This window comes from Urocampus carinirostris, chromosome 13 (assembly GCF_059441175.1).
Source record: "Urocampus carinirostris isolate Australia breed hairy pipefish chromosome 13, RoL_Ucar_1.0, whole genome shotgun sequence".
Lineage (NCBI taxonomy): Eukaryota > Metazoa > Chordata > Actinopteri > Syngnathiformes > Syngnathidae > Urocampus > Urocampus carinirostris.
Genome location: NC_142361.1, coordinates 17,590,840 through 17,602,995, shown reverse-complemented (window position 1 = coordinate 17,602,995; position 12,156 = coordinate 17,590,840). Strand labels below are relative to the sequence as shown.

The 12,156-nt window shown below is 40.7% G+C and overlaps 1 protein-coding gene across 5 annotated transcripts in view; it reads right to left on the bottom strand.

The window, feature by feature from the left end:
* The window catches only part of LOC148353914 (ubiquitin carboxyl-terminal hydrolase 54-like), a 42,353-nt gene that overhangs the window by 7,662 nt on the left and 22,535 nt on the right, over window positions 1–12,156 (bottom strand). For 4 of the 5 annotated variants that reach the window (XM_088351917.1, XM_088351919.1, XM_088351920.1 and 1 more), the window contains exons 10-17: window positions 9,379–9,556; window positions 7,578–7,769; window positions 7,270–7,413; window positions 5,089–5,725; window positions 4,523–4,626; window positions 3,114–3,278; window positions 2,897–3,019; window positions 1,172–1,337 (exon numbers count right to left, since the gene is read on the bottom strand). In XM_088351917.1, coding sequence (XP_088208043.1) covers window positions 1,172–1,337; window positions 2,897–3,019; window positions 3,114–3,278; window positions 4,523–4,626; window positions 5,089–5,725; window positions 7,270–7,413; window positions 7,578–7,769; window positions 9,379–9,556 — 1,709 coding nt within the window. The remainder of the gene's footprint in view (window positions 1–1,171; window positions 1,338–2,896; window positions 3,020–3,113; window positions 3,279–4,522; window positions 4,627–5,088; window positions 5,726–7,269; window positions 7,414–7,577; window positions 7,770–9,378; window positions 9,557–12,156) is intronic. The other variant, XM_088351921.1, reaches the window with a different exon arrangement.

Below are 12,156 nucleotides of genomic sequence, written 5' to 3'. Positions count from 1 at the left end.
GCAAAAAGGCACATTTTGCAAGACGTGTGTGCACGGCTTTAATCGGCTGGTGTAAGCTCGCAGTCAAACAGCCGGGCGCACAACTGGTCACCAAAACAAACGTGACAGGCCGTAGCTTTAATGACCCGTTACATTGAAAATTAATTCATGAATTAATTTGGACTCTGAGGAAAGTCAGAAGAGCGCAAAGGAAAGCTCATCACTAGCGGGTGCTCCCTGGATTTTTACCGTGTCCAGGAATTGACTGAGGCAGCGTTGGAAGGGAAAGCTAACAGCCAGGCTAACGACTCTTAAGCCGAACGTGGCTAGTCACCAACGCCAGGTCCATTACCCATGAAACGGACGACTTGGAGCTACTGCTTATGGAAAACCGCTATATTTGTGACTTTTTTAATCATCACATTGACCTCACAGAAGTTGCAGTAAACCGACGCTAGCATGTAGCTAGCTAGCTGCTCTCTAAATAACTTTCTTCCACTGAATGAAGTAGCCCTCCAATTTTGCTGTCCTTTTGTATGATGACAATAAAGACCACTTATTCAACTGCAATTCAGTTTTTATTTGTTTATCTATAGTTGTTATTTTTTTACAGTCGTGTACTCTAAAATTTATAAGGACATAATCTTAAGATATTAGTTTACAGGTCACAATGTTTAAGTTCTCCCCCAAAACAAAATTAGCACAGAAAATACCCTTTTCTTTAAAAATTGAAAATCGCAGCGGAATTGGAATACAGGTCTGAAAAATCGCAACAAGTTTTTTTTTTCCAAAATCGTGTAGCCCCAATGGTCATTAAACTGAGATAGAAATAAAACAGGATTAGTAAGCAAAGATTAGGATCATTCATCTGATATCCAAACCAAGTAAGAGTGTTCATTTAGCTGTACTCTAATTTAGGTTACATTTTTTTCTATTGTCTTGTCCATTGCTCATTAAATTGCTGGCCATTGTTCAAATTCATTTTGACTCTGGTGTTTCCTCTTTTGATCTCATTAGTCATCAAACCTAGAACTAGTCCAGTAGCTTTTCGTCCCTCTGCCTAATAGCATAGATGCTGCATGTGTCCATCACAGGAAATCAAAAGCACAACTTCCAAGAAGTTACTTCCCCCCTTTGGTGATGATTCCAAATGAAAGCTAAGTCCTGATTGGCCGAGCAGGCTGCACGTTACCTGGGCAGCTGCTGCTGGTCAAGAGGATGATGATGAAGATGATGCTGAGTGTGCTGCTGCTGTAGGAGCAGCAGCAGATGTTCCTGCCTGCTTCGTGCTCTCCTCATGCCACGCTGAAGTCGAGCGTGGCCGCGAGAAACGCCCTCACTTGCCGGCCTGAGCTTAGCTACATGGGCGGCGACAACCGCAAAAGCAAAACAAGAAAAGAAAACAAAGATGCGGGAAAATAATATGAATGCATGCACAAATGATGACAAAAGTAAATAATGACATTATGGTTTTGACAAAAATGTAAAATAAGATGCCTGAAAATGGAAACTGCCTATGAATAGCTGCTTACTGTATTTTTGGCATTTTAAGGCGCACCACCAAAAATTATTTTTTGTCATATATGTTTTCCTTATAAAAGCCACATGAAATTTAAACTAGTGAGAGCTACTGTATTCTTACAAGTATAGGTCAAGTCATGTTTATTTGTATAGCCCTTAATCACAAGGAGTCTTAAAGGGCTGCACAGACCAGAGATTGTTGCAAACCACAGACTATTATTACACTATCCCCTGATCTAAAACCTACATGAGGGCGAGGAAAAACTGAAAAACCTCAACATGAGGAAAATAAAGAAACCTTGAGAAGGGACAGCACAAGAGGTAATCCCCTTCGAGGATGACCAGGCTGCAATGGATGTTGCAATAACAAATACACAGATATTGTCAACATGAAATATAGGTCATTCATATGCTATAGAATAGAAGTGTGTTTTAAGCCTAGATTTAAACAGTTCCACTGAGGTTGCAGATTGAATCTCAGGAGGAAGAGCATTCCACAGCACCAGGGCCCGAATGGAGAACTCTGCACATTTATATACACATGGTATATATTAGTGCAATGATTGTTAAGTCGATAAATGTCGGTGACAAAAATCGTAATAAACTGTTGTTTGCAACGGGAATCGGATCTGGGTTGCGGCTGTTAGAGCGCAGAAACCTTTACCACCAGACCACTCGTGATTCAGGTGACATAAGAAATTGCATTAGATTTTTCCTCACGACGCCAGAAGCTAATGTCAAAAGCACGACAAGGGAAACAACTCTTTTGTGTGTTTGACGATGAATACGTTTATTTATTTCTTTTAGGACAACTTTCTGTTTTCTCCATTTTCTAGCATTGCAAGTAAAATCAATGTGATAACAAGATAATCTAATGCATTTTCTGATGTCATCTGTATCATTGGTGGTCTAGTGGTAGAGATTCGCCCACACCGCCGCGACCCGGTTTCCATTCGTGTTGCACTCAATGTTTTGCAATTTTGGTCAGCAATGTTTATCGTTTGATCAATCATTGCACAAATTCTGTATACTCCTGTAAAATCTTGTATAATAAAGCACACATTTAAATACTCGCATTTCCACGCATTTTTCACGGTATATAAGGGGCACTGCGTTGTAAGGCGCACATTCAAATTTCTGGCCAATTTGAGTTTTTTTGGTGTTCCTTATAGTCTTGATACGTTGCCATCTTTGGTGTAAAGACACCACCAGATAGAGCTTAAGTAAAACTGTTACCACTTTGGCCAGCTTGTGAGGTGACAATCTCTGTGCATGAAAACAGGTTGCCCAAAACAATTTTATTCATGCAGGGTGAATTAGATTCACCATGTTTAATGCCTGCCAAAGTGAGCTCATTTGCATATGCAAGGAACGCTGAGAATGACGAGGTTCTTACAGACGGCCTCGTTGACTGCCGAAAGGGCAGCAGCGACTTCGCCCGCTTGTTCCAAGCGCACCGATTGGTCCAGCAGAATCTCTGCCTCCGAAAGGCAACGATCCAGACTGTCCCCCCCTTTGCCTGTTGAGATTTGAGAATGCACACATACCCAAACAGACATTCATTAATCATTGTTCAGATTTGTTCAAAATTGGTAATTCTTATGCATGCATACCTTGGATCTGCAGCTGGTCCAGGTCCAGGTACTTGCTGGGTCTGGGGTTGAAGCCCAGTTTGGCCTCCCTTTCCTTCTCCTGCTGTCGCTGCTGCTCCTCCTCCCGAGCTCTCCTCAGCACCTCCTCCTGCAGCTCGTCCAGCTCGCTGCGGCCTGTGGGGGGTGCTGTACACCAAATAATATATAGTATTGAAGACTTTATGATGGGCAAAGTGAAACCTCATGAAACACTGAGGCCATTTCAACAACCGTGCCGAAAACTAATACAAGACTTCATTACAATGGCATCCGGTAGACAACTGAGGCCATAACAACAACACTACTGTAGTGCTGGCACTGTTTATATTTCAGGACAGCAATTAAAGCAAAACAGTTTGTGTGGCCATTCAAGTGGTTTGTTCATTCTTAACGAATAATCATTACATCATCATAACAATAAAATATGAAGATGCCCCCTTATATTCAAGAACAAACTTAGATAAACCCGAAGATTATTATTATTAATAGCGGTTTATTATTTTTAATGAGTAGACTATGAGCCGATGAAAAGATTCAAAACATGTTGAAAAAAAATGAAGCGTGACATAAAAGGAGCGATAACAAACAAATAGATCAGATTTTGGCTAATTTTATCTTAAACAAGCATCCCAACTCCCATACTACCCAGAACATATGAAATGTTGAATGTCCACATTTTTAGGTAAAATAACTACCAAATGTGTACAAGTAACATTTTCCCACCCTATGTTCTTTTTAAATCATAGTAATGTGTTTGCCTGGAGAGGTATAGGCGCCACCAGGCTGTACTTTCCCAAGACTAACTACAGGGAATGGCCCCCCTACGACCCTAGCGGTTAAGGGATCCAACCAACAAACCAATTTAGTGTATATGATGCACCACTATGTCAAGCTCTGTAACATTTAAAAAAATGAAGCATGTCAAGTGGTATAACACGTATGTAAGGGAAAATCAAAATAGTTTAGCCTTAATACCGTTACTTATTTATTTTTTTCAGTTGACAAGAATACAGTGGTCAAGATTGCTGGTTAAACGAACAGTTCAAACTTATTTGGCTACATTTCAAGGTTCTCAAAGTCCTTCACAAAGCATTATCATTACACATTTACACATGGCGCATTATGGTGGGTATTGCGCAATTGATACGATGCATTGTTCTTTATGGCAATTAATACCACTTAGGCCAGTCTACAAGAACTACCTTGTAAACATGTCTACCTATTTGTCCTGAAATTCTGTTGTTTTATTTTTGTCTTTGAAATCTTTATTATGTATTTAATCTAGAGTTCCATGTCTAATCTTGTTGCAAACAATGTTTACTATGCTGTTGTTAATGACAATACAAACATTTGTAATTTAAATTCTTATAAAAAAACAATACAAAAACTACCTCTAGGTGCCAAGTTGACTTCTTGTGGAAGTGCTCCACTGCTTTTGGATCTTGTGTTCTTCCATGACGGTCCTGCCGAATAAGGCTGCTTGGTCACGCCATCCCTGTATGAAAATGTGTTAATTTTAGAAATCTGCTAAAAATAACAAAAAACACATACAAAAAGCGACACTAATATAAACAATCAATTTGGGTAAAGCTGCAACTGTTTTTCAAACTGGTGAGGTTTGAATACAAAATATGACACAATGACTCTGAATTTAATTTGCGTGGTAAAAATAATTTCCACGAGTGTGTACTTTTTGTATTTAGCTTTGCTATTTGCATTCGATTCCGCATTAAAAAATTGACTTTTTTCAATTGCATAAACAGCTTGGCAAGTAATATATACTGAAATGCAACCTCAAACCAGTTTACTGTCCTGAATGGAACTCCCTTGATCTCCCCCCTCCATGTTCTTATAGTAATACGAAATGCCTCAACCATTTGCCAACTTATCAACTGTGAGTGATATGTAGTCAGCATGCTGAACAAAACTTAAAGGAAAGCAGCCCGATTCATCTTACCGCCCCAACGAGTTGAGCTCCAGGCTGACGGGGCTGCCGCTGTTCCTCTCGCTGCTCTCGTATCCGCTCTCGATCCTCTGGATGAGCCTGGGAGGGGGCGGTGGCGGATGCTCTCTGGTCGCAACAGCTCCCCTGGTTGACAACAAGGCGGCTGCCGGGAGCGTCAAAGAGAAATCCGACCCACTAGGTGGTGCTTCCTGCTGGGCTGATGTGGCAGCGCATCCCTCCTCTTTCGAGGCGACAGCAGGATTCCTGCCGTGGTCGCTCAAAGGGGTGTAGCCACCCAGTCGCCTTCTTGTGAAAATACTGTCGATGTTGAGCACCTCCCTGCAGGGCCTCCACGCTGGCCTGCACTTCCCTGTCGTCGCCCCTCCTGAAGAGCTGGATTTTGAATCGCTGCTGGTGCTGTCGGCCTCCCAGTTGCGAGGTTTGGAGGGGCACTGCGTGGCCGGCACGTGGTGACTGGAAGAGACGATTCCAGCGGCCGGCAGGGAGGAGGTGGAGGCGGCGGCAGAGAGCGCTCGGCTGTGGAGGAGGTTGCTCATGGTTTCCTTTAAATCTCGGAGACGACTGGTTGAAGAGGAGAAGGAAGATTTGGGAGCCTGTCGAGGAACTTGACGCTCTTTCAGTGTCTCTCCTGGGGGAGAAGGGGAAGAAATCATGCAGTTACTGAGAAGAACATATGAGTAAAGAGATATGTCAGATGATCTCGTGAATGATGATGGGAAATAACTAATCCACTTAAGACTAGGAATTTTCATTACCTATTCAAAATACTACACTAAATGAATCTTTGACAAAAATTTAAAGAAAACATTTTTAAAATAAGCATTTCCCTTTTCAAATGTGGGCTTTGAGAAAAATAATCCAGGCACCGTGTATCCAAGTATATTAATTTGTGATAATACGTTAACATATTATTTAAATACTCTGCTTTTAGACAAAATATTTCCTATTTCATTCAAATTCCCCGAGTCTAAAATATTCCAGAAGAGCATGAATACTACTATTTATATTTGTGTATAACACAATTTCTTTTTCACAAGGTTTTATGGTAGTTTATTGCCGCTTTAGTGCAATGATTGATTAGTCGAAAGAACAACAGGAATCGAGCCCAGGTCGCAGAGGTGAGGTCCGAACCCTAACCACATGATCAGTGTTTTTCAACTCTTGCGTGCCGTGGTAATTAATCAATATACTGTGCCTTGGGATATGATCAAATTTGTGTGCGGTCAAGTGAAAGCTATCTTTTATTTAAATTTACTTTTACCAGGTTTTTATTATTTTTCAATAAAAGAAATGTGCCTCGACTCAAAGAAGGTTGAAAAACACTACACTAGAAATCATCAGTTATATAGATGGCATTACTGTGTGAAAAGGCATTCTATTTGATCACACTATTTTAACTCACAGTGCCAGAGACGAATATTTGTGAATGAACAAACAGAAAGTTGTCCTGAAATATATCAATAAATGCAAAAATCACAACAATGGAAAGAAGTATTTGGTGTATCTGATGAAGAATTAGACTTTATAGGACATTAAACAAGTACATCTTACATTTTTTGTTGGGATTGTGTCCATAGTTTACGATGTCAATACATGATTTTAATCGTGGGTGCATGTATTCAACAATGTTTGTCCGATACAATTCGTATCAGCTAAAAAAAGTGAAACTAAATTGAATACCGATTATTTATCAAAATTGAGGAGTGCGCGCAATGCAAATGAATACGGTAATCAGAGCACATTTATGACGAATAAGAAACGGTCCTATTTGGTAACAGTTTTTTGTTTTTTTTTCTTCGAAAAAACCTAATAAGGACATGCAGGTTAGGTGAAATCGTGAATAATGTGAGCTTAAAATAAAATATGATTAAATACATTTATAAATGTATTAACATAGTCTGTATAAAAGGGGACTAAAATTGGATGGTTGGTCAAGTTAAGAAAAATTAAATAAAACGTTGAGTGGGGCATCTTGAACGGTGACGTTCAACAAATCTAAATCACATAAAAATAGAAAGTGAATGAATTGGTGTTCTATGCATCCTCATTATCTATGAATCAGAGAAAATACTGGAATCACTGAAAAAACGTGCAAGCAGGGGCCCAAACTCAGATGGCGCACATCAGGGGCGTGAGGCAGTCGCACTTATCACGAGAAATCCTGCAGCGTACCCTCGCTGTGGTAACCGGCTGATGAGGCTTCGTTGTCCGCTTTGGTTCTGCGGAGGCGGCTGGAACCACGTCTTCTTTCCCGGGCTGGGATCGAGGGACCTCCCCTCCTCGTGGTAGACCGATTCCCGCCGTCTGCCGCGTGGCCTTAGCAACAATAAGCACGGCAACACTGCTTTTACCGTATACATTGTAAAAATTATCTCAGCCGTAAATATAAAATAAACTAAAAAACAAAGACAACTAAATGAAATGATGTGATGAGCAATGATCTGGGCGGAGCTTAAGCCGCAGGCTGGAGGATTCCACACCTATGGCATCCAGGCTGCAGTGCGAGGCATGGTGAGGTGGGTCATCGTGTCTGGCACGGTCGGCCGCGGGCGGGGGATCCAAAGGTTGTGGACCGGCCGAGAGTTCATTGTGCAAGGGGGCAGGCTGTCGAGACGAGGTGCTCTCTGTGGAGGAGTCTGTGCGAGTGTCGCTAGAGATGGATGGCTCACGGCCTGCGAGAGAGATAAGAAGTGGGGAAGGAGGAAAGAGATAGTTCTGTAAAAGGCACATAAAATACTCAATCAGAGCCAAGTCAATGAATTAATCTAGTTGTTTATTTTGAGAAGTTTTGAGAAGTTCCTCCCAAATTCCAAAAAACATGGCTGGGATGGGCTCAGCGACCCTTGTTAGGGTGAGCGGTATGGAAAATGAATGAATGTGATTTTGGTGTTTTTAAGAAGACTTCTAGACATTCCCCATGACTACATAGTGGGTTTCTGCTCATTATTATTATAATAAATGTTGTTATTATTACAAATGTCACAATCATGGTTATTATTGTTTTAGAAAAATAACTAATATGTTTAATTTCATGGGCTCCAGCACTCCCGAAAACCTATTAAGGATAATAGGTGCAGATAATGGATTGACAGATGTCGGATGTTTATTGTCTTTGGGCGGGGCCGTGAAAATATTGTCGAACAATGAACCGGTCTGTGATACAGAAAAGGTTGCAGACATCTGAATTAAAATCCTAATAAAAATAATAAAATTAAAAACCTTCAATAGTTCAGCTGTGTATTTGAATCGTGGCTTAAATTTCAAAAGAGGTGTGTTAACTGGAAGGGCTGGCAGCAAAAAAGTTTAGATGCGGGCCCAACTGGGGTACCTTGTGACATCGGAGTATCTGCATGTGAGCTAATTGTAGCCACAAAATATTATTGTTAGAGTTTATTTTGTACGCTTCTGTCACTGTTCAAAAAATGCTCACTGTAATTTCCTTCATGCAGGCGATATTAGCAATCCACCAAGTAAGTGTGTGTAGCCTGGCCTGGCTTTGCGAGTTACGTGAATTCAGATTCAGATTCAGATCTACTTTATTGTCATTCTAGTACACGTGTATACAGAACGAAATGTCGATGCATCTGTCCCCCACAGTTTCCTTGAATGTACAGATATAAATAATGTTGTATTGTATTTTGGCTACGTGTAGTATTTTACCATAGTGCCGATAGTGCAAGAAGAGTAGCTAACCAGATGTGCAAAATGGGCAGTCAGGTACACAGTAACATTAACACTGTAACAATAACGCTGTAATTACAATAGTGCAGAGAGCAATGTGCAAGGAGTGGCAAGCTATAAAAAAAACTGCCAGTAGTGCAAAAGTCAGATTAGCAGCCGTTTAGATTTAAGTTAAAATCAGATAATGAAAATATATGGTAGGTCTTTTTGATATGTCAAATATAGACATTGACAATGAGTTATTTTTATATTTTGGTGTTTGTCAACGCGCTTTTTGGCATTTTAAGTAATAAGGAGTAATGTGTATGAACAGAGTTAGCAAAAATTGCCCCATACACACAAGCTCAAGATTTTAAACCAGACGACATGTGGAAGCCATCCAAACATTATGATTTTGAATAATACTCAGTTTCTCAGATCAAGACTAGGATTAATAAATCACAGAACCCTACAACAACAACCTCTAAGCTTCAACTTGTGCTGTCACCTCAGCACTACTACAACTACAAGTACTACTACAAGCACTCGTCATTCTAGTTGAGTTTACTTGGTGCTCTGAGGCTGTGCTACCATTACCACTCCTAGCTGTGTTGTAGTTACCAGAGTCTTCGCTGTCGTAGCACGCCTTGTTGATCTGCCGCCGTGGGTACAAGTTGAGGCGTGGAGCAGATTCTTGGCCTGACACAGGCGTGCCGCGGGGGTCGGCATACAGGAGCAAAAGCGGCTGGTAGTGGCCTTTGATGCAGCGAGACACCACGTCCTTCCACTTTGGCCCAATCTGCGAGAATACGACAGTCACCCGTTAAAAGAAAAAGAATTTGCGCCACATTGTAGCAGCGCTAATAAGTCAAACAAAGAAAAATTCGAGCTCTCCTGCGCCATCAAAATTACAATATAACTTGCACACATCCCAATTAAATTTTAAGATGCTCTGTCAGCATTGGATACCAAATGATATGTAAATCATTTAATGTTTGTTTGGATTTGTTTTTGTTCTGCTTGCTCATTACAAATTTTATTCTGTTTTTACAATTGGACACCTGCAAAGTAGATTGCTTTGGATACCAGGGTTGTTCATTATTTTTATGAATATTAAGTACCGTTGTTTGTTATTTTGACTATTAAGTCAAGTTTATTTGTGTAGCACTTAATCACAAGAAGTCTAAAAGGCTGTACAGACTACAGACTATTATTACACCATTATGCACTCTTTACATCATTGTCACTTGTCAACCCCAATCGTGCTACTGTTCTTTTACACCTACACCCTTCGGGCCTGATCAGCTTTGTGTAATCTAAAAGATTTGAGAAAAAGAAAGGGCTCAGAGGAGTTTTGATATGGTCATCTCTTGTTTTCCTTGCAAGCTCAAAATTCATCGATGTATGCTCTCCTTTTTTTAAGTGTCTACCTAACTATAAACGTATCAAAAAGTCAAATAGGTAGTCATGTACAGGGTAGGTAAACAAATCCACCATCTTTATAACAAGTTCTCACTTTGTTGTGATGAGTCAAATTGTGCCTGGAGAGCTTGAGATGGAGGCAAAAAATGTATACAAATTGAACTGGATTACTTCATCTTGACTTTTTTTTTTTATTAAAACACTATAAAGATCTACATTGACTACTTCGATTACAAATTTTATGAATACTGTTTAGCACATTAATAAAATAAATGTTACGATTAAAACATTACACAAACATTTTAAAAATTGCTTTGAATTACTGAACTAAAAACAAAAATGTAATCATTGTCCTTTATCGCTGTGTTAAGGTTAAAATAAGCTAAGAAGACATCAATGGATTTTGAACATGCAAGGAGGCCGGGGAAATGAGCTTTCCGATAACAGAATTCCATCCCCTTGAGAGCCCTCCTCAGACCCTCTTCTTTTTTATTAAATCTTCAATGTTACAAAAAAATTCAGCCCTAAAGGGTGTGGAATCAAAGAACAACAACATGATTGTCTGATAGCGACAGTGATGCAATACTCAAAACAACGAACAACAGAGAGTCAAAATAAGGAACTGTCATCCCATGAAATCTACTTGGCACTCGTCAAATAGTATAAACAGAACTTATCAAGCTTCCTATGGAATACTCGTTCCGCCTTTTTGCCAAATTGGTGTGAATGTAGCCCATGACCTAAACACCCCCTGCGGCACATGCAGAGGATGAGTGTCTATTCCAATTTCACATGACATGGCAAGAAACAGAACAGCAAGCACACGGATTACACACACTTACTTCACTCCTGCTTTATAGAATTGAAAAATGAAAAACCATCACGGAGCAGGTAAAAAAATCCCTTTTGTTCCATAGAAAACAATCGTCTTCCGGTCTTTTTTATCCTCCTTTAAAAGTGAAACTCAGATTTTTTTTTTAACCCTTCCTTTATCACCCTCCTCCTATTCCCACTTGCATGAACACCTCCAGTTATAAGAAAGTCCAACAGGATGTACACAAAACTTGTGTGAGGTGAAAAAAAGGACTGCAGTGTGGGCAAAACTGCGCGAGTGTGTCTCTGTGTGTATGTTTCCTGACCACACCCTCGTTCATGTCCAGCTAAACGAATAAACAATAGGAGGAAATCCGTGTTTTCACAAGCGGCAGCGAGCGAGGTGGCGGGCGAATGTGATTGGCCGAGAGGCGCAGAAAAAGAAATGATCAAAGTTTGAAAAGAGACGAGCAACAGAAAGTAATGGAAAGAGGAAGCGATTATGTCAGTGGCAAAGTGATCCCTTTGCTTATTGTAAATGGTCATTTTTTCCAAGAGGGAATGTAAACACAATTCTTGCCCACAATGTACTAAGAACCTTGGCTAGTCTCCATGCACTACCTTGTAAATATTGTTGCCAGTTCATCATGACATTCTTTTAACTTATGTTTCTATTTTAAGTCTTTTTTACATGTTCATCCTGGAATGCCATGTCTAATGTCGTTGTAAACAATATCTACTATGTTCTTATCAAATGACAATAAACACAACTCTAATTCTAATGCACTTCACATTTTATGACAGGGTAGTCATCGTCTCATTAGCTGTACCGCTTATCCTCATTAGGGTCACAGGGGGGGCTGGAGCCAATCCCAGCCATCTACGGGCAGTGGGCAGGGGACACCCTGAACTGGTTGCCAGCCAATCGCAGGGCACATGGGGACAGACAACTCACTCGCTCATTCACACCTAGGACCGGCCAATTCACCTGAAATGCATGTTTTTGGAATGTGGGAGGAAACCGGAGTGCCCGGAGGAAACCCACGCAAGCACGGGGAGAACATACAAACTCCGCACAGGAAGTCTGGAGCTGGACTTGAACCCACGCAGGAGGTTCCCATGACATTAACTGTGCCGCACATGCGCTAACCACTGCGCCGCCGT